The sequence below is a fragment of the Neolamprologus multifasciatus genome, chromosome 7 (genome assembly GCF_963576455.1).
Source record: "Neolamprologus multifasciatus chromosome 7, fNeoMul1.2, whole genome shotgun sequence".
NCBI lineage: Eukaryota > Metazoa > Chordata > Actinopteri > Cichliformes > Cichlidae > Neolamprologus > Neolamprologus multifasciatus.
Window position 1 is genome coordinate 28,769,560 of NC_140445.1, and position 27,658 is coordinate 28,797,217.

General features: G+C 40.4%; 1 protein-coding gene across 10 annotated transcripts in view; it reads left to right on the forward strand.

Annotated features, from left to right (window-relative positions):
* The window catches only part of ank1b (ankyrin 1, erythrocytic b), a 74,918-nt gene extending 47,483 nt beyond the window's left edge, over positions 1-27,435 (forward strand). For 2 of the 10 annotated variants that reach the window (XM_085166034.1, XM_085166028.1), the window contains 24 exons: positions 848-940; positions 1,089-1,161; positions 1,343-1,363; positions 2,681-2,804; positions 3,038-3,101; positions 3,641-3,753; positions 4,797-5,021; positions 5,958-6,112; positions 6,383-6,594; positions 7,937-8,141; positions 9,246-9,342; positions 9,468-9,696; positions 12,145-12,273; positions 13,598-13,717; positions 14,238-14,322; positions 15,446-15,520; positions 18,125-18,256; positions 18,411-18,569; positions 19,180-19,251; positions 24,139-24,802; positions 24,929-25,064; positions 25,543-25,614; positions 27,039-27,133; positions 27,338-27,435. In XM_085166034.1, coding sequence (XP_085022160.1) covers positions 848-940; positions 1,089-1,161; positions 1,343-1,363; positions 2,681-2,804; positions 3,038-3,101; positions 3,641-3,753; positions 4,797-5,021; positions 5,958-6,112; positions 6,383-6,594; positions 7,937-8,141; positions 9,246-9,342; positions 9,468-9,696; positions 12,145-12,273; positions 13,598-13,717; positions 14,238-14,322; positions 15,446-15,520; positions 18,125-18,256; positions 18,411-18,569; positions 19,180-19,251; positions 24,139-24,802; positions 24,929-25,064; positions 25,543-25,614; positions 27,039-27,107 — 3,324 coding nt within the window. In that variant the 3' untranslated portion in view covers positions 27,108-27,133; positions 27,338-27,435. Of the gene's footprint in view, positions 1-847; positions 941-1,088; positions 1,162-1,342; positions 1,364-2,680; positions 2,805-3,037; positions 3,102-3,640; positions 3,754-4,796; positions 5,022-5,957; positions 6,113-6,382; positions 6,595-7,936; positions 8,142-9,245; positions 9,343-9,467; positions 9,697-12,144; positions 12,274-13,597; positions 13,718-14,237; positions 14,323-15,445; positions 15,521-18,124; positions 18,257-18,410; positions 18,570-19,179; positions 19,252-24,138; positions 24,803-24,928; positions 25,200-25,542; positions 25,615-27,038; positions 27,134-27,337 lie in introns of all 10 variants that reach the window. The other 8 variants (XM_085166027.1, XM_085166029.1, XM_085166036.1 and 5 more) reach the window with 8 other exon arrangements.
* Positions 27,436-27,658: the final 223 nt, after the last annotated feature.

Below are 27,658 nucleotides of genomic sequence, written 5' to 3' on the forward strand. Positions count from 1 at the left end.
TAGCTTGTGAAACAACCTTTAGCCGCAACAACTTGAAATAATGATTTTCTGTATGAATTTACAACATTGCATTAGTTTATGGAGGTTTGCAGGCATTCGTTTATCTGTGTTTATCATCACAGCATTACAGTCAGGCTGAGGTCTGCAGTTTGACACTGTGACACCTTAAATCCTTTCTTTTGCGGCCATGCTGTTGTATACCAGCCAACCTTTAGCTCTTGGACAGATGGCCTCAAATGTGACAGATTTCATGGTCAACTCAATGAATGCAAGGCGCCCAGTTTCCAAGCTGCAAAACAAACCCAAATCATCACCCGTCCAGTACCAGCATGCTTGGCAGTTGACATGAGGTATTTGTTTTTGCCAAACATGGTGCTGAGCAGTATGGCCAAACATCTCCTCTTTGGCCTTGTTTGTCCAAAAACCTCTTGTGGTTTCTTCAGATGCAACTTGGCAAACTTCAGCCATACTGTCTTTTGAAGTATGTTATTTTGAAGGAGAAGAGGCTTCTTCCCAGCAACCCCATCAAATAAACCATACTTGTTGAAGCTGTCATGGATTTTAATAGTCAACATGCTAGCAGAGACCTGTAGAATCAGGGCTGTAGCTCTTGGGTTTTTTGCACTTTCTGAGAATTGTAGAGAATCTGTTGGGATGTTGACTCCTGGCAAGATTGTGGTGTTTTGTCTACAAACACCTGAATTCTTTGAGATCTTCTACTTTTGTTTTTCACAGGACTCTAAAATACTTATTTTTCCCAAGAGTATATGTTTTCTACAGGAAAGAATAAAGTTCTTAAAATCTGTGGAAATGATTTTAGTAATTTTAATTATCTGTCTCCGTGTAGAACGGCACGTCTCCCCTGGGCATTGCTAAGAGGCTGGGTTACATCTCTGTCATTGATGTGCTCAAGCTGGTAACCGAGGAGTCTGTTTCTGCGGTGAGCATGGTTCACCTAGTTACACCAGTACATGAAGAAGAAACGTTGACGCACCATGATCAGATGTTCACTGAGCCAAGTCTGTTTTCCTAATCACATTCAGCTCCCTCACTGCTTGCAAATTAATTCCCACCCTGGTTCTCCACAGATCACGACAGAGAAGCATCGGATGAGTTTCCCCGAAACTGTAGATGAGATTTTGGATGTTTCAGAGGATGAAGGTAGGCTGTCTTATTTGATTATGTTAAAAGCATCAACTGTGCAGCTTTGATAATTAACTTTCAGCTCTGGTTTTGGTAGAAGACGAGCGCATGGGAAGTACACTGACATGTCGAAGTACCAGCATGAATTTGACTGTATATGTGCGACTGTTTATAACACCCTTTTCCATTTGTCTTGTAGGGGTTGCCCAGCTAACGTTAGGTAGGACTGTGTCTGTATCTCTGCCTTGTCCGGTCCGGTGACTCGTAAACTTGTGCCTTCATTGCAGTTGCACTTTCTCATTTTCTCTGTGTGTCACTAAATGTCTTTCTAATCAGTTCTACTTTCGACTCCAGCCCTGTTTGTTATCCTCTATTTTCTCTGTCTTATCTTTGATCTCTCCTATTCTCCCTCTTGTTCAGAGATTTGCTTTTTCTTTAAAAAGTCTGTTTGTCATCAGCATGTAGTCACAACATTTTCCTTTTACCAGCACATATCTGGTCATGGATCTGTCATTGACAGAACTCCAGTATTTCTGTATTTAAATTTAAATGGCTACCTTCCAGTGCAGCATTGCTGTTCCTCCTGATTTTTACAGTGTAATTGATCCATAAACGGATAAAACACATACTGTGACAAAGCTGTGACACTTTCCAGCAAACAGCTCCAGTTTATACAGTCATCGGCCTGCCTTAAAAATCTAGAAAAATTAAACCAAATTCGAATCTTTTCAACACGTTTTGGAAGCATTTTTTCATAAATTTCCTTTTGCAATGTGTTTTCTTGTTTTTATACTTGTTTAATTTTCTCACTTTTTACTTCTTTAACATTTTTTTGCTTTGTTTTCCTGAACAGCTTATACGAATGGGTGCTAAACTGTCTGTCTTGTGAAGCGGTTTATAGTTGTTGTTATGATTATTATTTTAGTATCATTCCTATTTAATAATTAAGGTGTTTTCTCCTACACAGAAACAACCATCACCACATGTGATTTCATCTTTAATGGGCATGCTCACTAAAAAAGCTGTCACCAGGTGCCTTGCAGTTTGCTGTCCATGCAGTGTCCTAAACTGTGTTGATATTCACTGTCTTACCAATCCTCTTCTTTCACTACTTTGGTTTCCATCGGCTCTGGTTGTTGTTGGTTTGACTCCATTGCTTGGACTAAAATGTTTGGAACTGCTTTGTGGCCATTTTTTTCTGTGGTTTGGTGAAGGGATGGGAAGGATGGTGGAGTAGTAATTACCGATTTCGTCTGGGGATTAAATCAAAATTGATTTTACTCGAATTTGAAGAGAGTTCAAGGTTTTGAGAGCATTTCTCATAAAATACATTTTGAAACAACTTGAAATGTATTGAGATAAACTGACATTTATTGAACTTTTCCTTAATTTAAAGTTTACTCCGTATCACCCTGGTGTCATCCTTTTCTCTCTTACTTCCTTATGTGCTCCTTGCAACCTGTTCCTTACCACTTATTTTTCTCTGTGGTCATTTTCCATGTTCTTTCTAAACATTTCTTTTACATTTTTACCACAGGAGACGAGTTGCTGGGGATGGACGGAGCTCGCTATTTGAAGCTTGATGATTTTAAGGACCAGGATGATGACTTTCTCTCCCCAAAGAAGACCCTCAGAGACTTTGAGGGCGGCATGGGCACCACGTAAGTCAGTGTGAGGTGTGACGAGGAGTCTTTATGTGAAGAATGCCTAATATGATATAATTGAAAATGAAATTTGAGCTGGCGATTAAATTACTGACATAGCTCATTTATCCTTACCTTAGATTATGAGAAGCAGCAGAGTGAGCTCATATGATTTTATTAGAATTTTGATAGCGGTGCCATATTCAGCGATGGTTTCTTGTCTTACCTTATTCCTGCCTCCTCTTCGACAGTCCATATTCTCCTGCTATTCCCAGGATCCCCTGTGTGTCACCAGAGACAGTTATGCTGGATCAGGTACGCTTAGCTCGTGACTAAGAGTGGCTTTGTAAGCATTTGTTACTTTATCTTATCCTCCTGAGACCTGAGCTCTCATTTGAATACTTTTCTAATTTCTTCTAGGTATTTGGGATTAGTTGGACCTGATAAGTATATAAACTAAGCTTCCTCTTTGAATAGGAAGGCACTGATTTGTTACGTAGTTGTTACATACTTGTATGTACTCGTAAAGGGACACTTAATTTAAGTTAACATTGCTTGACAATCACTTTCTTGTGCAGAATGAAGTTTTTAAGGTGCAAAAAAGAGGCTATAGAAGACAGATATTCAGATGGAAACATCACTAACTTATATTATTGAACCAGATTCTGACTTTTATTCATACCTCTTCCTTTATTATGGTCTTCTCTCTGCTTCATGTTTTATATCACCTCTTTCTGTTTTTATCTCAGTCTTTCCCTCCTACTTTTCTCTGGTTTAATCTTTTCAGTCATAGCTGTTTTACGGCCTCAATTTCTCACCGTTTTCCATTTTCATTTCTCCCTCTCTGACCTCAGCAGACTCCCGTCCCCTTGCCAAAAGAATATGATGAAGATTCTCTTATCCCAAGCAGTCCAGCTACTGAGACTTCAGACAATGTCAGCCCTGTAGCCAGCCCTATTCACACTGGGTGAGTTATTAAAATGTTTTTCTTCCCCATTAAACCACATTTTTAAAATTGCTTTTATGTTAAACAGTATCAGTCGTCGATGCTTCTTGTCAGGATTCTTATTATAGTGTTTTGGCAGACTGTGAACTTTCTGGCTTTACAAAAAAGTAAATAGAAAAAAAAGTGCAGATAGTGCAGACTTGTTAAAAGCCTATGATGATAGTCAAAAGCATACTATATTTATCATCTATTTTTCTCTTAACCTGATTATAATTAACAAAATTGTTTAAACTCTAATGTCATTAACATTTAAAACTGGCAACTGAATCCGTTAATTCATCTACTGAGGTGATAGTTTATGTGACAATAGCATCCTTTTCTAATATACAATCTAAAGTGCTCTGTAAACTGCTACGAAAAAGGGCCTAGGTAAATGCAGTCCATTCATGTTTTAATGTTATTGCATAGATAACATAAGATAAATGGTGGTTGTAATGATTATCAGTGATGATCACGATGATCACAATCCAAATTTACAGATAACTTATATTTAAAGGAATTGTATTCCAGCAATCAACACTTTAATTTATCAATTATGCAAAGTCATAATTTACTGTATCTGTACCTCCATGAGTCAGCTTTTGAAATAGTGAGTGTGAAAAGGTGACCTCACACATGTATTAAGCCACCGGTATAATGCAGGAGAAGCAGAATGGGGATCTCTTTCAAATCTTTTCACATAATTCTTGCTGAGCATTGCTGCAGATCACTCGTTCTTTCCTGTCATATCCAGACAAGCAAATGAAAAGAGTGCCTACACAGTCAATTGATGTCTTCTTTATGAATAGCATAAACCATGAGCAGGCAAACCAGATCAATTCAAAACACTGCTGAACAAACAGCACATGAATAATCTGTTCCCATCTCGTAGAACTGGAGGATTTTCCTGATGAAAGTCCAGTCTTTGTGGTTTTTTTTCTTTCTGTCCTGTTTTATTAATGTTTAAATGTGTTTTGATAAAGTAAAGTTTACATGTTGTTAATTTATGGCACCATTTAACTCAGCTTCCTGGTGAGTTTCATGGTGGATGCTCGAGGGGGCTCCATGCGAGGCAGCAGGCACCATGGACTACGAGTGATCATCCCTCCCCGAACCTGCGCTGCACCGACGCGCATCACTTGCCGTCTCGTTAAACCCCAGAAACTGACCACGCCTCCTCCACTAGTGGAGGGCGAGGGCCTCGCTAGCCGGATCATCTCCCTGGGGCCGTCCAGTATGCAGTTCCTTGGGTAAATCAGACCTTTCTTTGGTTTATTAACTGTATTTGACCGTATTTGACTGTGCATTTACAGTCAAAGCAAAATACATGCACATATCAAGTATTTGATATGTGCATGTATTTGAGTGGCTCTTAATAGACATGCCATGACATGTCCAAGACAAGTTCAGTGATTGTGCCATTTAATGGACAAGACTAGATCATGACGGGGTATTTATAGGAAAATAGTCATTTAAGCAGTTTAAAACTAACCTAGCACAGTCTAAAGTTACAGAGAATATGGGGATCATCTACGGTACATATTATCTTAAAAATATTTTTTTTTAAAAAGAAAGTATTGTACACAAAGGACTAGGTTGAAAACCAATGCTGAAAGGTCCAGAGTCATGCTCGGATGATGTATCAAGCATTTCTGAAAACCATTGTGCGTGAGCACTGGTCATTTTTATTGTACAATATTAAAATTCTAACCATGCGAGGAGAAACATAAAAAGCATTCATAAACATGTTGTCTCTGGACATCAGCTTATTTAAAGAGGACCAGGTCTGACCAATCAAGTGTCAGAGGTTTTTTAGAAGTCACACATGTTGCATCTTCTAAGCTGTGAACATGCACTTCAAAAGGCTGTGTATTAGTGCAAATGGCATTGATAACTTGTACTGTTAATGTTAGTCTGGGCTCTGAACCAGCTGGCCTGTAGTTCAGAGTCATCAATTAGAATGTTTTGGCACACTGTGAAATAAAATAATATTGCAGAGGAGACCTCAGTCTGATGAGTACCAAACCAGGCAAGTAGGGAAATGCATTTGACTTTCAAAACTACAGCATTTAGTCTTCTCTGTTTCCCAAAACCTATAGATAGTCATTAAAAGACGAAGAAAAAGAAGATAAAACATGCACCTCTCCTACCTTTTTCTAAAAACCTTTCTGACATTTCATTCACAGACCAGTGATAGTAGAAATCCCTCACTTTGCTTCACTGGGACGAGGAGACAGAGAGCTTGTGGTGCTCCGCAGTGAGAACGGCTCGGTCTGGAAGGAACATCGCAATCGCTATGGCGACGAAGTACTGGAAACTATTCTGAATGGCATGGATGAAGGTTAGTGGGATTGTAATGGATGTCAGGGAAACCTTGAGGGGTTGTATTAATCTTGATGTATGTCCCTGGAGTTACAGAAGACAAGCATAGGAAGGTTTTTTAAACACCGAAGCTGCCTCCGCAGCAACAGACAGGCTTTATTCCCACAAAGTGTTCATTTAAGACTGAAATTTTCAGCTAGACATGTATCCTAACACATACCTTTACCCTGTTTTTCTTTCCTCTTTATCTCTTTTCTCTGCTTATCTCCACTATTTCACCTTAATATAGACTTGGAGAGCCAAGAGGAGCTGGAGAAGAAGAGAATCCGTCGAATCATCTCCACTGACTTCCCCCTCTACTTTGCAGTAGTGTCTCGCATACAGCAGGAGAGTGATCTCATTGGTCCAGAGGGCGGTCGGCTGACCAGTAAGCTGGTCCCCCAAGTTGAGGCCATCTTCCCTGAGACTGCTGTCACCAAGAGAGTGAGGCTGGGACTGCAGGTGAGAATATGAATTGAAAAGAGGCTTTGCACATGTACACTTTTCATAATTGCTTGATTGTTCAACACAAAAACAGATGTTCGAATGAGAAAACAACCAAGACTGTGCCAACATGTTTGCCTCTGGCCTCATTTTCTGTTTGTGCTGCTTTCAGTCTACGAGTTCAGATTTGACAGATTTCATGCCATGAAGTTGATGTTATGTCTGTTTGACCAATGAGTCTGAAAATGCTTGAGTTTTGCTATCAGTCATGGAGACCTGATGCGAGACGTGAAGAGGCAGACTGATTTATTTCAGTACTATAAACCTTAATGCTAGAAGAAAGGTCATCGCTCGTCATTTGAGATATCCCATCAAATAGTAAATCTATATTTCATTTAGTGTTTTGTGATGTGGCGTCAGTTATTATTGGTATTAGTGTAAATCATGTACATTTTTTTAAAGTAAATTTCTCTTGCCTTGCACTTCATTGTGATAAATTTGCTTTGGTTTATTCAATGAAAATATAAAAAATACATCTACTTCACAAAATAGAGCTGTAACAAACAGTGATATCAAACCGATAGGAAGATTTTCTCAGTTTTTAAACACTGTCAATAAGAATTTCATTGATAGAATAGGTTAATATAGAAAAATTATATACTTTATTAGAACATTTTCAAAATTTGCCTGACCTTTAAGAAGCATCTCTGGTGTTTGCAACACGTGGTGTCTGCCCTGCCAAACAGGAGCTTTTTGCAAATGTATGACTGGCTGTTACTCATCCAGACCTCTGCAGACACCCGTATGGGAACTTGGCACACACTTATGCTGACTGATCTCTTTTCACACTACACCTACACTTGGCTTTGTTTTCCACAGCAGAAAGATTATGAAGGATTATGGCTTCTTCATTTCTGTTGCTTGGTCACTTGAGTGTACATCGTTTACGTTCTTTGTCATGGCACTAATGTTATGTACGTAAGAAGACTGCATGAGTTTTGCTTTGCCTACGCTCGTCTGTTTTCCTTTTTATGCAGCCATTCGTCACTCCTCAGTTCCCCGATTTAAGTTGTGAGCCACAGTGACCAAGCTGATGCACTGATCTGAGTTTATGAATTTGTTGCATGTGTGAGTATGGTTGGGAATTTGAAGTTTTAGCCTATTTGCTTTTATGGTTTATGGTTTGTTTTCCTTTTTTAAAACATTTTGTTTAATTGTTTGTTGATCCTTGCGGAGCTTCTGTTATGTTTTATTTGTGCTTGAGTTTATCTTTTCCATTTTCCATGTATGCAGCCTTCTCCTCCTGTCTTTTCGTCACGTCCTCAGTGTCCCTTTTTTGCCATTAACACTTTAACATCAGGCACAACCAATCCCTGATGAACTGCTGACCAGGCAGCTTGGTAACCAGGCCACCTTCAGCCCAGTGGTTACCATCGAACCTCGGCGACGCAAATTTCACCGTCCAATCGGATTACGCATTCCTTTACCACCGTCGTGGAGGGAGAGCCCTCGTGATGCTGGCGAGGGTGATACCACCAGCTTGCGTCTTCTCTGCAGTGTCATTGGTAGGAATAACTTTACAGAGTAATCCCTTTTTATATTTTGTTTTTTCTTGTAACAAACATGAGATACCTAGGATTGTATGCAGGAATTATTACCTTTCTTATTAGGGTACAAACAAAATGATCTGCCACCAGATTATATTTTTTTTGTATTAAGCAGTTTTATTTACCAATTTGACTTTTTAGAGTAACCTTAAAATGACTCTTTATGGTGGTGAAGGGGAAAATTTGAAATACTGGGGCAAAGAAAATCAGAGCACCAATTCACTAAAATGGACCCTAACAAAACTGATTGATGGCAGTCGACACGTGGGTGTATTTCTGACTCAAACATCACAATATAAAAGGCTGTAATCTCCTGTTTTAATATGCAATGCAGGGGTCATACACGGAGATGCACTTCTCAAAACAAACATGGCAGCAAAAAAGGAAAATCGAAAAAATACCATACAAGTCTAAATTTGACTTAAACTGTATTTACATTATGTGAGTTTGAGCAGTCTCTGAAGAAAGACGACCAACATAAAAGGATATTTCTGAGTACTCAACTGGTAATCAAGTAAAAGCAAAAGCAGCATAAAATTACGTGCAGAGAATCTTGTCAGACGGAAATAAACATGCACATTAACAAAATGATTGAGATTCCAATCATTTCTCTGTGTAAGTTATGTCCTCCATCTGTTAAAGCTGAGCCAAGGAGGACACAGGAAGCAGACAAACAGCAGAGAAACAACAGCTGTCTGTCTTAGCCTTGATTCAGTTGCTTTTATCATTGTAAGACAATTAAATTTTCATGCAGCAGACTAGAAATATTTCTCAAGTTTATCAGATCAATGTCATATAGTGTGGACTGCAGTGTGTGGGAGTCATTACAGGGAGTAGTGAAAAAATGACCAACAAAACTGCCTGGAAGTCATACAAAATGGACGCTAAAAAAATGATGCAAAAAGGAGAAGCCATGATACTGGATGTATATATTCAAAAAGAGAGTCACTAGATAATCGATAATAGGTGGGAGACCTAACAAAGAAAGGAAATAAAACTGATGAAGGTCCAACTAAGACAACATAATGGGACAGTTTTTCCAACACTTGCACATCAATCCAGGTGGAACAGCACCAGCTCAGTGGGAGGACATCACTGGAACCACCAAGCTGATGTATGCCAACAACTGTGCCAATTTTACCACCAATGTGTCTGCAAGGTGAGCTCAGTAAACATCTGTGCAAGCATGTTCCCAGTCAACTTTTTTTCCTGCACTCTTGCACACATCTGGATTTAGATCCAGCTGGTTTGTTTAATTCTTCTCTGTTCTCCTGCTATATCCAGATTCTGGCTGGCAGACTGTCCACGTACGGCGGAGGTGGTCACCTTTGCCAACCTGCTGTACAGGGAGCTAATGGCAGTCCCATATATGGCCAAGTTTGTTATTTTTGCAAAGATGAATGAGGCACGTGAGGGACGCCTGCGTTGTTACTGCATGACAGATGACAAGATGGACAAAACTCTGGAGCTGCACGAGAACTTCACCGAGGTGGCCCGGAGTCGAGACATTGAGGTGCGCACAGGGGCAAGGCCACAGAAAGCCAGCTTGTTAAGGAGCGCAGTTGAACGTGTGATTCATTTTAAGTTCTCTAAAACGTGGCGGCATCGTGGTGTGGTGGTTAGCACTGGTTCCTCAGACCAAGAAGGTCCTGGGTTTGATACTGTGTAAAGCAGGGGTCCCCAACTAAAATAACAGGAGGTTCACTACCTCCATCATCCAATCAATCTGGGTTCCGAACACTTTAAATGACCCAACAAAAATATTTTCTTTCATTTCTATTTAACATTTAATTAACAATATAGACTTTTGCCTTGTAACTACTGATCAATTATTCATATGCCATTAAATCATCTGCTGAACTGAAAAGTGCAATCCAGTTCAAGTACTAATATTAAACAAAAAACTATTTAACAATAAAATCACGCAATAATCTTTACCACATCTATTGCACATAACCCAACATTAAGGTGTCTTGATGCATGCTCACTCATCCAGGTAAATCCAAATCAAAAAAGTTGTTTCTGTTCATCTGGACGTACCGTTTTCAGTGGGAGAAACATTTCATTACTCATCCAAGTGACTTTTGAAGAAGAATGGGAAAAGGGAAAGACCACCTTTGAATCGATGAGGTGGCCTAAGGGTACATCTTTTGCTATCTTACAACGCTGTGATTGCAGCCATTCCTCAACTCTCTGTGAATGGTACTCATGGCCATTGATCAATGGTCTTTGATCAATGGTCTTTGATCAGTGGGCTTTGATCAGTGGTTGTTAATCAATGGTCATGACAATTTGGATTTTAATGATTAAGAAACTGACCTCACAGCCCATTGTTCATTCAGTGGGCTAGTCATTGTGCAAAGGTACTGTTTGTAACGTTGGGGAAACCTGCAGTCAGCTGAAACTAAAAAAGATCACTTGGATGACTAATGACTGAAAACGCTACATCCAGATGAACAGAATAAACTTTTTGGGACAACATTAAGGCGCAAACAATTCACCTAAAAAAACCCTCAATATTCAGGAAAATTAAGAAGTGCTTTAAAACTGTGCAGTAAATATGTTTGACAAACTCAACACCATGTAACTTAAAACATACTGCAAAACAGTGCTGGCTCTCACTTCAGTATGCATGTGCATTTGCAGCTAGCATTTTAAAATATGGGTGAAATGGGGTCAATGCAGTTCTTAAGCATGCATGCAAATGTTCATTAGTCAGCTGTGAGCAAATTTTGTCCATTCATCTTTAAATGTCAGATAGTCTACTATACATGCTTTTGATAAAGCCATCTTCTTTTACTCATTCAACTGTGCACCACCAAGTCATCATTCTACTGTCGGCAAGCGCAAGCTCCCAAGCTGTAACTTAGCAATCTGTGTTCAAGGGCCTGCATAGGTTGTTCTTCTTTGGCGTTTTTTTGGTGGTTGGTGGTGCAATACCGGCTTGGAATGTGGACCAGAAAGTCACTGATCCACATAGCTGCCCATCACGCCTGTTCAAAAGTCAGCCATGGCAGCCGGCAGGAATAAAATATCTAGCTACATAGTAAATGAGAAAATGCTTTGCGGTCTGGGGGAAAACCCTCTCGGGGTCCGGTTTGGAACTGGAGACCAGGGGACCCCTGGTGTAAAGTTTGCATGTTCTTCTTCCCACGGTCTGAAGACATGAATATGTTGAATTTTCCTAAAGTATGGGTGTCTGTCTCTGTGTGTTAGCCCTGAGATGGATCGGTGACCTGTCCAGGGTATACCTGTGTTGTGTCAAAAAGTGATTGCCTGCCAAAAACTGATTTCCAATGTTTCCGTGTATTTTTTATGTGTAATATCTTTACGCATGTTGGTAAATAGACTTCGCTGAACAGCGTTTACAAAGGGGTTATATATAGAATTAAAAAAATCAAGTATCTTTATATGTTATTGTACTTACATTGTAACCAATCCGGTCCTTTACCCCCACTTAAAGACAAATATTTTTACAGAACTATTGTAATATTTGCTGCCATTTCTGCTGTCCTCTTGGCCAACTTAATCTTACAAAAGACATTTTTAATGTTAATGAGATTTTTTTAACTGCATAAATAAAGGTTCTATAAAAGTCGCTGCCAAAAACTGATTGCAGCTTCTACCTTGTTACACGAATGTTGTTTGTGGTCATCCATGAAGGATGCATTTGACATATGTTTCACATATTATAGCCCAACAAGTTACTTATAGCAGTTTAAATACCATAAATCACTTTTTGGCACAACACCTGCTTCTTTCCCTTGTTTTTGCCATTTTTGTTATAGATTCCATTTGCTGCACCTAGAAAGACGATGGATCATTCTTTTGTTTGGGTTTTTTGGATACAGCGTATTGTATCATGAGAAATCTGCATAAATTCCCTGTGAACAAGTGCTTGTGAAATGTTATTAGAAAAAAAGTAGTTCCATTTTTCCCTTTTATGTTATATTTTCCACAGCTAATGGAGGGCATGCCTCTCTACCTGGAGTGTTCTGGGAACTTGGTGCCCATTCGGAAGGCCACTCAGCAGCCTCGTAGCTTCAGCTTCCAGGCCTTCCGAGATAACAGACTGCCTGTCTCTGTCAAGGTCTGTCCCTAGCTGCTTGTTCATATGCCTGCTTCTTTATCACTTGCTACGTGTTGCTACAGTATTGTGTGTTTGTTTGTGTGTGTGTGTGTGTGTGTATACGTGTGCAAAAGTGTGTGTTTGGATACTGTATGTCAAGGACCTTCTCACCAGTTATTTACACTCATGAGCACCTGCCGATGACTCAAACACCGCGTTCATTTGGTGGTTTTTGTGTTTGCTTTTCACTCTCATATCAGTGATGTAAACACGTAGGTAATAGTACAGTCCTGTGCTCACTCTGCAATATTAAACACAGCAGTATAATTGGTGCACTATAATTGCAATATGCTACCTTTTTACATAGAGTTGAGAGATATTCCAGGCAGTAAAGTTAAGATAAACATTAGAAATATTGGAATGTCAGGTTGTTCATCGGATCTCGGGATTCTCAGTTTCTTCAGTTAGCTTTTGGCATGCTGTGTCATTGTGAGTCCTTTTGTTCTTTTTTTTATTTTCATTGTGCTTTGTTTGTTTGAAATGTAAAGGTAATAAAAACCAGCAATCGGATTTGATAGGGTGTTTTTGTTTTGTGTTTAAGTTCTTTATCAAAATTATCATAATTTCATCTGTTTTTATTCCACATTACATTGATGACTTGTGTATTTGTTCTTCTATTGACCGTATATATTATATATTGTGTGTACGAGCCGTTCCGTGCCTGTCCCGTGACCATATTTATGTAATTTCCATATCACTGTTTTTCCGTTCATCTGTGTCTGTCGATGTGATAAGTCAAGTATTGTTCAGAATCAGCTTGATGAATACTGGTAGCCAAGCAACAAACAACTTACCTGTCTAGCTGTCAACTCTCTTGGGTAATTGTTTGCATGCCCTGTGACTCCTTCACTTTCTTTGCCTGCCTTCCTATCTTGCGGCCTTGCCTGTCTGTATGTGTCTGTCTCACTGTCTCTCTTTCTCTCTCTCACGGTCACTCTGTAACTGTCTGGTCTGACAGACGTCCAGGTAAAATGTGCAGGTAAATCTCTCCCTCTTGCCTGCCTGTGGACTGCTTCCATCCCTGTTTCCCCCTGCTTCTCGTCCCATGTTACTGCGCCACATGCTCAGGACAACTGTTAAGGGATCTAGTGCTCTTTTTGATTTTTTTTCTTCTTCTTGCCCATCTTATCTTCCTCTATTCTATCTTTTCTGCTCAATTTCTCTTCCCACTCTTCTCTGCTCATCCTTTTCTGTCTTTCCATTCTCCTCCTTTCCCTCACTCCACATTCTTCCATTCTATTTTTCTTTCTTCGTCTCTGTCTACCTGTTTTCTGTCTATGTTTAGGTCAGAGACAGTAACAAGGATGCCACCGGGTTTTTGTCTTTTCTGCGGAAGTGCACCAAGTATGAGGACACACAACACGTACTGTGTAACCTTAATATAACCATGCCACCTTGTGTCAAGGTAAGGATTTGGTTGCAAACATGCACACATAATAAACTGTGACCTTATCCCAATAGATGGGCATTTTTTTCAGGTTGTTCTATCAGACTGGGGCTTGTCCAAAATATATATGTGTGTTACATATATTATTATGTATTATATGTAATATTTGTGCTTATTAATTTTGTATAGATAAAAAGAGATTCCATTAAAAAATAAATGTACAATAATACAACTGAAGCAGTATAACATTACACAGTATCAGTTAATCCTTTTGACAAAGGGTTTACTCTTGGACTGACAGGCTACCTTAAAGGTATGGAGACTCCTTATTTTAAAGGTTTAAAGTGTTTTAATCTAGTCTACTGCATTTTACCTGGATTACTATTTTAATATCAACCATAACTTTGCCAGGAGTCTGTCTGAAGTGCTACACCTGTCTAATGTTACATGGGTAAAACATGGTGACATGGGTGTTTGTTAAAAGTTCAAAAGTTCTGTGTTAGGCGATTAATTATTGTAATTCTTTCAATTTTTTTAGGTTGTTGGAAGTGAGGAGCGCAGACGAACTTTAACCCCTCTTGCTTTGAGAGAACGCTACAGTGCACTGAACGAGCCCGGCGTGGGTAAGTCCTTCAATGCTTGACCGTCAGCCCTCTCCGGATATACACACAGTGGAGATGGGCACTGAATGTTGCACTGCCACTTTACCCACAACCCTGCTTCTTACTCTGCCCTCTGTATTTTCCTGTCTCGTGTGCACGCATGGCACAACAACTGAGCCTTGGATGCAATGTACTGCTCTACAGTATCCCACTAAGTTTTTTGCAGTGCAGTTAGTGGAAACATATTGAATGTGCAGCCACAAGATGATCAGCCGCCCCCAACATGACCTGAAATGGCTCCATGGCACATGGCAATTTAGCCTTTTTCTGTCCTGAGTGTCCTGGTAGCTGTGACAATCAATGAATGACTTCTGTGGTTGGTTTTGCATGGCGCTGGTGTCTCCACTGCGATTTCCAATGGCATGGCAGCAGATACTGTTAGCATTAGCACTATAGCTTAGCACTGAGAATGGGCAGGACCTCGCAGTGGAGCAAGACAGATGAGCCCTTATACTGGCCTGTGGTAACTAAAGAGAGTCAAGATGACCATTCTGATTGGTTTAAATGGTGCTGATGGCGAGTGAGGGTGAATGGATAAAGGCCTTTTCTGTCTATCAAATACACAGCGCTGCTATATTGCACCTCAGTCTCTATTTAATGGTTACTGAATGCTACTGTGGTTAGCAGGAATAGCACCTGAATGAATCCCAAATTATGACCTTCCCTTGTCAAATGATGTCCTAACCCTGAGAATTATATGGGTAAAAAAACACTGTTGTTGGTATTGCTTATTTCCTCCAACAGAGCAGTGCTTTTGTCAAGGTACGTATTGAAACTTAACTGTCTTTTAGGTACAGATGATGAATTGGAATAACAAGAAGAACATGAGTCAGTACTAGCCACCTCTTAATAACATTTGCTTCAACACTATCAAGTCTAAAAAGAGTCTTTAAAAAGTCATAAAAAGTCTAAAAAATTCATCCCAATTAAAAAAAATTTTTTTTTCCACACATCAATATCTGTTTGACTTCCCAAATACGTTTTTGTGTAAAACAGTAGTATAACTATCAGGTCATTGAAACGTCTTTTACTTGTGTGCTGTATTACATGTTTCTAAACTGTCTGTGTGTTTTTTTCTCATTAGCCACAGTGAATGCCATGGAGAGGACTGAGCTCAAAATCAACATCATATCCGAACAGCTGGGTTTAAGCTGGGCAGGTTAGTCACACTGGATACTGTACAATCTGTATATAAAATGGATATATAGCCATTTGAAAAAGAAATTCAAAGCCACACTGTGAAAAACTAAATGCACCCTGACTGCTTCAATAGAAAATAGCTACAAAGTTGGACCATGCAATGCTTATAAAAACTGCAAAAAAAAAAACAAGAGCACCATCTCAAACTCTACAGCCCTCAGTTGGCAGTTGTTAAATGTTAAAGTTCATAATAACACAATCAGAAAAACTCTAACGGGCTTAGGTTTGCCCTCAGCACTAACACCTCATAGCAGCTGTTATAACTCCTCTATATGCCCATATATATATATACATACTGACCGAGTGCTCAGTGAATACCTCAGGCAGCAGAAACCCAAGAAAGAGGAGGGAGACGAGGAACCATCATGGAAGGACAGGCCCCTGCACGGTATGTACCACCGGCAGATAGAGGAGGTGGCTGATATCCAGAAATCCTACCAGTGGCTGGACAAAGCTGGACTGAAAGATAGCACAGAGGCACTAATCATGGCAGCACAAGAACAAGCTCTGAGTACAAGATCCATAGAGGCTGGGGTCTATCACACCAGGCAAGACCCCAGGTGCAGGCTGTGTAAAGATGCTCCAGAGACAATCCAGCACATAACAGCAGGGTGCAAGATGCTAGCAGGCAGGGTATACATGGAACGCCATAACCAAGTGGCCGGCATAGTGTACAGGAACATCTGTGCCGAGTATAACCTGGAAGTCCCGAGGTCAAAATTGGAAATGCCCCCAAGGGTGATGGAGAATGACTGAGCTAAGATCCTGTGGGACTTCCAGATACAGACGGACAAAATGGTGGTGGCTAACCAACCGGACATAGTGGTAGTAGACAAACAGAAGAAGACGGCCGTAGTGATCGATGTAGCGGTTCCGAATGACAGCAATATCAGGAAGAAGGAACACGAGAAGCTGGAGAAATACCAAGGGCTCAGAGAAGAGCTCGAGAGGATGTGGAGGGTGAAGGTAACGGTGGTTCCCGTGGTAATCGGAGCACTAGGTGCAGTGACTCCCAAGCTAGGCGAGTGGCTCCAGCAGATCCCGGGAACAACATCGGAGATCTCTGTGCAGAAGAGCGCAGTCCTGGGAACAGCTAAGATACTGCACAGGACCCTCAAGCTCCCAGGCCTCTGGTAGAGGACCCGAGCTTGAAGGATAAACCTCCCGCAGGGGCGTGCTGGGTGTTTGTTTGTTTTTTATATGAATCAGATATGAGGCTGTCAATGATTCCTGTTAGTTTAGAAAATTAGGAAAAACAAGTATAAGGGCAGGATTATGTTGTAATAGACACATCATTACTGTATTAGTGTACAGAGTTCCTTGGTTTCTCAGACGGATCAAAGAGTCACTCATCACATACCGTTTGAAAACATCAAGATGGCAACTGAGAAAAGAACAGTTAATAACCAGTGGGTTAATGAGTCCTGGTGGCTAGGTACATCTTTTAGATCCGGTCTATGATGTAGACCACTAAACCGAATATTAAGGAAACCCCTGCCAGTTGTTACTCGTCCAGATCAGAGATCCTACTTATGTTTGTCCTTCCCGTAGACCACACCACCGATGACCAGCAGGAGCCCACGTCTTGTGTTATGTGTTATGCTCCAACCCAATTATTTGGATTTAGCAAGTTTCTCATTATCAAAGTCTCCCATCCAAGTTGGTGACTGTGAGGGATTAGAGATATATTTTACTGCTATTTTTAATCATAATCATCATTACCATTGCATTAATAATACAATCTGCAGTATTGATATTGTATTCAGATGTTTAAATATATTGGTACCCAATTAGCCTTTATTACAGGTGCAGTTATAATCACTCTAAACTGTTGAGTTGAATCTATAATCTTAAATGCTTTTGAATGCTTGTTATAATCTGAAATGTGTACGTGCTGGCCTTCTGTCTGGTGGAAAAGGTTACAAGTTGAAACTGAGTGCAGTTCATGATGACACACACACAAACACACAGTAGACTTTATCTCATTTATAGGTGAGAGGTTAATCATGTTTGCTTGTAACTCTAAAATTGTCTCTGCAAAAAGAGGAACAGTTTGGTTTTCCAGACGGGAAGTGAAAGTCAGAAGGCTGACAGGAAGCATCTGCCGTGGAGACGGAGACAATGTTATTTTTAAACTGTGTTAAGTCATTGTGGTTTTGAAACCTATGTATGAACTGTATCTGAGTGACGTTGAAGGGGTGCAGTAAATTTAAGCCCTGAAAGGTATAAAACACCTGCTTATGCTCTGTAAGTCGGGGATCGGCACTGTCTGCGTACAGTGGCGGTCTTCCCACGCGTGTCATTAAAATCATCGTTTGACTTCACCTGGCCGGACCAGTGTTGTTATTTAGAAAGTAGATTACCTCCTCTACCCCTCCTCAATATTGAACCCAACATGACTAAGAACGAGCAACAGCTTTTACTAATATATCACTAATCTGCAGATGTGCCATTATACTAAGATTATTTACTTCATCTGTGAGTGGTTATACAGTAGTATTTTTGGCTTAGTTGTATAAATATGTGCTTTATGTTTCTTTCTATTCTTAACTGTGTCCATTAGAGTTAGCACGAGAGCTCCAGTTTGGTGTGGACGACATCAATAGGATCCGTGTGGAGAATCCAAACTCTTTGCTGGACCAGAGCTCTGCCCTGCTCAACCTGTGGGCCAGCAGAGAGGGCAAAAGGGCCAAGAGTAAGTTAGCACTATATCCCTTTAAAATTCAGACCAAACGATTAAAACTTTGACTAGTGCAAATATTTCTGTGTCGGGGCATCCTTATCTGTGCATGTGACAGATATTTAAAAAGAAAAGTTGAGTGATAAATCGTGGAACCTTTGCCTCTCAGTGGAGAGCCTCTACTTTGCTCTGAAGAACATCGATCGTGCAGATATTGTAACCTCTTTGGAGGGTCAGGCTCCGCAACCAGCACCTGGTTCTTCAGAGGAGGGCGCCTGTCGGCTTGGTGACCGCGACTCCACTCTGTTGTCCCCCAGCGTCATTAATGGTAAGATACAGGAACACATTAAACATCCTACACACAGGACATATAAGAAGGGTCAGTTCAACATTTTTTTTAACAAATTACAGTTAATTAGCAAAGATATGCTGTGCCTTAATTTTGTATTTTGTATTGCTAAATAGATTGACTTCTCTAGCTACATCTGTTGTAATTACAGAAAACAAAGGGTTCAATACTTTTTATGTTTATTGCAAGACTGATGTTCTCATGATGGTTTGTAACCGTCAGAAATGGAAAGTTTTCAGGAATTTCCTGTTCAAGAAGATTTTAGAGGCAACAATAATGAGAGGCTCAATTTACTGTGCAAGTGCAGTATCTGGTGTTGGTCATTTCCAAATAGATACATCCACAAAATATCAGGAAATGCAGATGTAAATGGAAAAAACACGGTGGGACCCCACAAAAAGTTGTGGAAAGCATAGAACGGAAATTATTTCCTAAAAAAAATCTTCACTGTCAAAAATCAGAGACTAAATTCTTCAGCCCAAGAAGGTGAGGCTTTTATTCTCATTTACTTTCCACCTCTGAAAACCCGTCCTTGCCTTCTCTGAGTCTGGGTAACAGCCACTTTACCTTGTCTCTGTTGCCCCACAAGAGATCACGGACACAAGGCTATCGCGCCTAGTGCACAAGCCACGCGTTATTAGACCCCCGTTTTTCAGAAGGGGTAAGTTGAAGGGAACTTGGGTTGCATGGTGGTTTGCTGCTCATGACCTGTACTGCACATGATGATGATGATGATGATGATGAAACCAATGATAATGATTCTCAAATACCATTTTTGAGGTCTGAGGAATGGTGTCATTCTTCCACCATGAAGCAAGCTTTTTGCAGCATGCAGTAACACCGCCTCTCCTCACTGGGGCACACATCATTTTATTTTCATTTTTTTAATTTATTTTTTACTTTTTCTTTTTACGTTACACTTTTTCACACCTCATACTTGAGCCCTAAACATGATGGCATTTATTCTTCTGACTCAATATGAGAAACGAGGATAAGTCACTTTTTCTGACAGGGGTTTAAGTCGTTTGCAAAACAGCCAACAGTTAACGTATGGGTAACGTACAAGATTTTATAGATTACATGTGGGTGTATGTGTGGCTCTGCGCGTGTGTGTACACATACATGCACGTGTGTGTGCATACACGCCCTTATGTGTCCTGTCTGGGATGGATACACTAGTCAAAAGTGGCGCTGGTGCACAGATGACAGTGTGCTCTGGGCCTCCATACCTTGTTTCTGTCCCTGCCTCTTTCTTTCTCTTTCTTCTGTCTGAGAACAAGATAAAATTTCACCTGTCACGTTGTGCTTGATCGACAGCAGACATTGGTCCCCAGCGACAATGTCTTCTTGCAGTCTTGAAATTTTGTCTTTTCCTCGGGATCCTGTCCTACTTTCTGTCTTTTTTTTTCTCTGAACCTGTAACATGTCATATCTGCTGCCCAGCCGCCCCGCTCCTCCTCGTCCTCCTCCCTTCTCTTGCTCTTCTTCCTCCTCACAGCTCTTCCTGTCCGACCTCTGACCTCATATGACCTCATGTTGACCTCTGGGCCTCCTCTTCTCTTGTCATCTTATTTTCCCGCGCTCCTCCCTCGTTCAGTCGAGTGGGGACCCTCTCCTCCTCTTTAAAACAGCTCTGTGTGTGTACTACAGTTTGTGCATGTGCATGCTGCATGCTTGCTGTTCCAATATCTGTGTGTGTTTGTGCATGTGTGCACGTGTGTGTGTTTCAGACTTAATTTATTCAAAGTAAGTCAAGTAAAAATGACGTCACATAGCCGAGCTTGAAATTTATTCATACGTTTTCTAGTTTTCTTCCAAGATTATAGAGAGTAAGTTCAATATTTTAGTTACACAAAAATATTTTAAAATTCATTTTAACCCCAACACAAGATGGCCATTTGTACAGGTGTGCGTGGGTGTGTGTGTTTGTTTCTTGAACAGAATAATGTTTGCTGTTTGTGACATCGTTTATGTGCATGGCATGCTTTCAATGTATGACGTTTTCTTCACAGTGTAAAATGTTTTCTCTGTTCATGGATGTATTTCAGTCTTTTATTTAATGCTATATTAACAAACAAATGTTTTCTTTTTCTTTTTCCTGTAAAATAAATGGTGTGTGTGTTTTTAATGCTACGCTATAACACATGGTCAGCTGCATAGCACATAATGCTCAACATACAATGTTGCTGTGGTGGTCTTCATTCATGGGCAAAATAATCACATGTTTGGTAAGTTACAGTTTGAGTGGTTTAACACTTAACCATTGTGTAATTGGTTTGGCATTTACTATATGTAAAATTAAAAGAGCTAAATCCAGTAACCAATGAAAAAAAATGCCATGAATTATCTATAACTAAATTTTCTATGCAGTATTTTTTTGCCCAAGTCTGATGATGGCCTTGCTGCTAACATTGTGTGAACATTATTTGCCAGCAGGGATTTTACTGTGAGGTGTGTGTTGATTCTGGTGTGTATGGTTTTTTTGTACATCCGAGCCTCACCTGTGAGCTAAAAGTGCGTGTCCTCCTTGTGTGTTTTTAAATGAATGCAGTGTTATGCGTTTATACATGTATGTGTGCGTGTGAGTGTGTGTTTGCTGTGGTAAAGTGTGCTGTGTAGTGCTCCTCTCTTCTGTTTCTTGTACCATGAGATTCTCTGTGGAATTTATTTGTGCTTCACTACATTTTGTGCCTTTGACACCTGTGTGAGCGTGTCTGTGTTTCAGCAGCAGGAGTGAAGGGAAGGGCTAACCCACATTCATCTAACTCATTCTAGCTCTCATTCTAATTTTGATTCATTCCCTCCTTGCTCACCTCATTCTGATGCCACCTCTGATCATCCTGGCCCTGTACCATCCCAGAAACACACACATGTGTACCCACACAATGGACCATTGTTGCATAAACTCTGAGAGACAATTACTTTACACAGTAAAGGTGTATTTTACCCATTACAGTGTTGTGGATCACATCAGAAAAGGTTTAGATTTTTAGCTCCATAGATGTGTGTACTGTGATAATTAGTATTAGTGTGTCGTTGAAATATACAGAAGTAGTTTTAGTGATAGTACAACAAGGTAGAATTGCTATGTTGCTTTACTCAGTTATTTTTTGCCCATAGCCTCATTACTACATTAAATTATGGTTAAATGAACAAAAGTAGCGGTGCATGAAGGTCTAAGAAACTTTCTGTGGTAACTTTCAGCTACGTCTCACTTTAAACTGTGTTTTGTTTCCACAGATGAACGTCAGAGCATTTTCCATTTAGTACCAAGAGATATCAGGATGCCTTCTTGGTGGGCATAAATTCATGACTGATTCTGTTAAAAGTGTATTTAAAAAGATATTACACATTAAATGCTAATAGGGTTTACACACTTTTTTGTATTTAGTTCATGTGTACTGTCCCTGATGCCAGGATATAGTGAGGATCAGGACAGGAATTAACATGACATTTGAACTAAAAGTATTATTTTGAGTTTAACCTCATACTATACTCACTCTGTGGTTTGTCTATTTGGCCCGCAACCTCACATTACAGCACAGCCTCTACTTTGTGCTTTACAGTGGTTTATCATTGTGATCTGTCAGTGTGCCGTTCTTTGTTTCATATGGGTGAAATACAACTTTACTGTTAAGTCTCTATTCATCTGAACTCACTGACACACTAGTTTATTAAAAATATTTTGTTAACGGAATTAACTAATCCAGATTTGTGTCAAAATGTAAGTGTTACCATGTTCAAGTATCACCAAAGATCAACATATGGGTTATAAGCTTCGAATTAATTTGAGTTAAATGAAATGTGAAAAATATGAAAAAATTTACATTCAGAATGTTTTACTTTTATGCAAGTTTATTTTTAGATATTATTAGTAGTAGTAGTATAAAGTAAATGTAAAAATAGTTTTAAAAAATAAACAATGAAAAAAGACATTAAAATGCCACTTCCTCAAAATATATTTTTAAATGTATATTTAATAATTTTTTAATTATTTATCATAGAAAATAAAACAAGCTTTGAAACGAAAATGTCAGATAATGTCAAATCTCAATGAGATTACATAAAGATTCTAACAAAATTTGAATTTTCTTTTTAAAATATGTATGATATAAATTAGAACCAACAACAGTGTGTGATTGTGAATTTGACTGTGTGCTTTTGTGCGTCTTTTTTGTGTTTCTCTAATCCTGCCACACAGAATTTACTGTCAAGCAGTCCAACAAGCTGCATAACAAGTGTCATCCTGGAACTAATAATAGAAATGTGTAAACCAATCTAATTGGATCTAATATAATCAACGCCTTAGTCAACGACTTATGATTTAGCAGGATAAGATTAAACAACACATTATGCAGGGATTCTATTTTTTTTAAGTTACCCTTAAATTAAAAATTGTGTGTGTCTTTGTGTGTGTGTGTGTGTGTGTGTGTGTGTGTGTGTGTGTGTGTGTGTGTGTGTGTGTGTGTGTGTGTGTGTGCGCGCGCGCGTGTGTGTGTGTGTCTGTGTGTGTGTGTGCATGTGACTTGTTTTATTTGTTTATTTTTCTGAGTGGGTGCTGGGCAGGGGATCTTTGGCGTACAGACACATGAATGCATGACTCTGATGTGCAGCTGCAGTCGGGGAGAATGCGACAGTAACTTGCATTTTCTTCTCCAGAATCTGCAAGATGCTGCTGACTCCCCCGCAGAGACTTGTGACAAGGGTTGGAACGATAAGCAATGTTTTATTACATGTTTGGCAATTGTATCACAGCTGCTACTTTAGCACCAAAAACGAAATTCGTGCAATCCTCTATGTGGAAAATCCAGGCTTTACCTCAATTAAACCTACCTTAAAAAAATTATAATAAAATAAAATGTTGATGTAAAGCAAAAATGGATGAAAATTTATACTAATGAGTCCTTCAGACAAATATTACTCAAACGGAATGAGAGTAAAGCCTTAAATTATTAAAAAATATCGTGCCAACCCCACAATCAATTAAAGAACCCTACACTCATCTTTCTTTTCTCTTATCGAGGAACAGTTTCTGTTCTGCAGATTCACTTTCCGAAAGTGGGAGCAAGCTAGAGCCCAGCATCACTCACCTCACAAACAATGGATGACTCACCAAATTCTTTTATCTCTCACCTCACAAATTGCTGTGTCCCAATGACAGTTACCTGAATAGCTCTGCAAACTTGAAAAAAAATGTTTATTCGATTAGCCAAAGTAACAGTTTTGAGTAATATCATTGTGTTCTGCCTTTTAGATCGAAAGCGTGAAAGCAACATGTTGGCTGGGATTAACTGAGAGTCAAGTCTTTGAGTCAGAATTACTGGCTTAGCATCAAGGCATCTTAATCCTAAATTAGAATTCTAAATTGTGATTGATAAGTAATTGATTAAGAGAAAGTCTTTTGTCTTGGTATATTGGGACAGAGCTGAGCCCCACTGTTTCGCTGGTAGGTTGGAGAAACAGTTGTCCCACCACCTCCCCACCCTCTCAGTGGCTGTGCCTGCTTGGTGTTAGTCTATCTCTTGTCTCGCTCCTGTTTTCCCTCCAGGTTATGGGCTGGTGCAGGAGGAGCTTCTGTCCCCGGCCTCCATGCAGTACAGCTTGCCATCTCCACTGGGCGTGGAGCCCTACTGGCAAGAGGTCTCCAGCCTCGAGTGCGCCCCTATTGCCACCACAGAGGAAGATACATTAATGGAGATGTCGGACGTTCAGGTGTGGCCAGCAGGGGTCAGCCCCTCTCTGGTTACAGTGGAGGACTCGTCACTAGAGGGCAGCAGTCGGGCTGACGACTCAGAGGGCGCCACACTCTCCTTACCCTGCAGCTTGGGTCGCCCAAGCAGTGGAGCCAGCGGGGCCAGCGGCTCCATCATGGAGCTGGAGGAGGAGGAGGAGGAGGAGGAGGAGGAGGAGGAAGGGGAGGTTGAGGAGGAGGAGGCACCACAGGAGCCAGCAAGTGCACTGGCGGAAAGGGACAGGGTGAGAGCCAGTGGTGCCGTTCCCAAGGTCAATCTAAATGGCCAGCTGGGAGGTCAGAGGTCAGACGTGAGGAGAGTGGAGAGTGTGGCTGTAGGAGGAGGAACAAAAGGAGGAGGTGGAATGGTAGGGCTGGGCTCAGTGGAAGGGATTTCTGTTGTTTCAGGCCAACAGGTATACTCCCAGAGGTGTGAGATAACGGGGCTGGGTCGAGCTACAGAGCACAACGGAGACAACCGGTAAGTCAACTGTGTGTGATCGCCATCACTCTATATATGTTTCTTTTCCACTGCCTGTACTCAGAATTAACATATCTGCTTTCTTTGTTTCCCTTCCCTCTGGTCTATTCGCATTCTGCTTTTCAGGATGGTGGGAGGAGGAGCATTTCAACCCTACATGCCAGACAAGGACTCCCTACAAGGCTGGGTGGGCTCGGTGTCATCAGCGCGTGACGGCAGCGTGCCAGGCTTGCACGTGGCCCAGGAGGCTCTGCTGACTCCGGTGTGTGACACTGGTTACTCTCATGTGCTGCGTGGGCGCCTCCTGCAGGGCACGCAGCCCTTTGACAAGGGGCTGGGCTTCTCTCATCAGGAGGCAGGCCAGCGAGCTTGGGAACAGGAGCAGAGGCGGGGACAGGTCAGGTTGCAACGCCGACCACCTGCCGCTCCCTGCGCCTGGAGGGGGAACATCTTTTCCATGTTTTCTTTTTTTAATGATCAACCGGGAAGATCGTCATTCAGTTTGATTTTTCAAAAAAAAATCATCAACAGCTTAATCTCGCTGAACGATCATCAGAACAGATGATTGACCACAATCAGTCACAGAACCAGAGCAGAATGATGTGTTGCACAGCTCAACACATCTGATTAAAAGCTGCCCATTGATATGATTTAACATTTGTGATTGAGAACACCTTGTTAAGAATTAGAAATGGATTTTATAAATATATATAAATTGTGGCCCTGTTTTTTCTTAACAGAGAGAGGAGAAAGAGGAGTATGTTGCTGAGGCACAGTTTGTTGAAGAACGTGGAAATGTACTTGCTAGAAAGGTGAGTTACTTTGTGGGTATTTTTCATTTGCAGTGAATCATGGTCATACCAACATTATAATTGTTGTGTATTTGTTATGAGTTTTGTGTAATTTTATTTATTCACTTATTTTGAGTTCAGCTTTCATGGTGGATTTGCTCATTTCAGTCTAGTTTTGATTGTTCAGTTGCTTTTTTTGAGTTTACTTATTTTTCATGGTGACATTTGGGTGCTTGTCATGGGCAAAATGTAAGTAATTCCAAGAGGCATTACAATGCAAAACCTTGACTCGCAGCAGTGAAATGTCTTTGTGCATATTGTGTTGACATATTTGACCAAACTGACAAATACTAAAACATTTGCCAAAGGTCTTTGGCTGCACAAAGGGAAGGATTGTGACTCTGCAACCAGTGCAGATGTGCTTGCCTGCAAAGCTTGGAAATTCAACAGCACATAGCCTGCCGGACTTTCTGAAAAGTTGCACAGGGAAGTTGCAAAGGAGTTCACTATGAACAGGAAGAATTGGGGAAGTATAGTGAAAGATCAGAAAAGCAGCAAATGAAGTTGGACATAAAGGGATGGAGGTGGTCATCAACTATACTAGGTAGGCTGTTGCTCAGTCAGTATTCACAGGCTGAAGGTGTCCAAAGAAAATATCCCCGCACCATTACACCATCGACTCAAACCTGAACCACTGATGTATGGCAGGATGGAGCCATGCTTTCACGTTATTTGCATAAAATGTGGTCCCTGCCATTTTTATCTTGTGGTCAAAAGACTTATGAGACCAGACAACATTTTTCCAATGTTCTTTCATCCAGTTTTGGTGAGCCTGCAAAGACTGTAGCGTCAGAAGTTAGCTGCTGTAAGTTTGAAGGACTCTGGCCATTCAGGCCATTGGAATGGGACAATCATCGCTCTATTCTTTTTTTTTTTTTTTTATTGAATTTATTTATTTTCTGTATATTTTCAGTTCTAGTTCATTTTGTAAAAATTCGCACTTGTTTTAGTTTTAATTTGAACTTTAGTTGAAACCTTCTTCACACCTACTTTCAGTTTTAGTTAACACTGATAACCTTTTGTCACACCCAAGCACTGCAAACCAGGTGCTTTTTACTGTGAGTTATTCACAAAGCCTGGCCAACAGGGTGGGAAATTAACAGCAGCCACAAGGCAAATGTTGACAGCAGATATGAACTTAAACCAATTATGATTCAGAGATCATTGTAAAAAAAAAAGCTTTTTAAAAATGACATTAGAAAAACGGGCATTTGTATGGCATGAAATCTTTTGTGACTGATTGGCTGATTAATTGTGAAATGATGGTAAATTTGTGGGCAGACAAGTTAGTTTCCTGCTCTGGTTTCACATGGAGGCTTCAGCCGTTAACCGGTCCAAGTGTTGTTTCCTTCCTTCCTTCCTTCCTCCCTGCCTCCTTGCTCCAGGTGGCGGTGGATGTGAGAAAGGGCGCTCAGTCAGTGCAGCGCAGCAGTCTGCGGAGAGTTAAACACTGAAATACACTTTCTGCCCAGCCCTTCAGGTATGGGACACAAGCACTAGTGCATCCCAGTGCTTGGATAGATGCCTTCTACGGCACCCTGTTGGAGCCTGTTAGAGCCTAATCATCTCTCATACGTCGTTTTGTCTCATTTGTTAAACTTTGGCAGTGATTTTATAGAAGCTAAGACTAATTTAGCCCATGTGATGCATATCTACTGGTGTACTCTTTGTCTCTGTTTTGTAGGACCGGAAAGCCACTGCCAAACCATCCTCCACGAAAACACGACCGGACCGCAGAGGAAAATGAGCATGGAGGAAGTGCAGACTATTAAAAAAAACAAACAGAATCATCCTCAACCTGTGACCATGGAGCACCACAAAACAAAATAGAAGAGGAGAAAAAAAACAGGAATTAAACTTGTAGTTTTATAATATTTGTAAAGAAAAATATCAACTAGACTAAGGCATGACGATACCGTTTCTTTTTCTTTTTTATACAAAAAAACATAAATGTTAGTTAAACAACTAAGAAAAAAAAAGCAACAAAGTGCTTCCTGTGAACTGT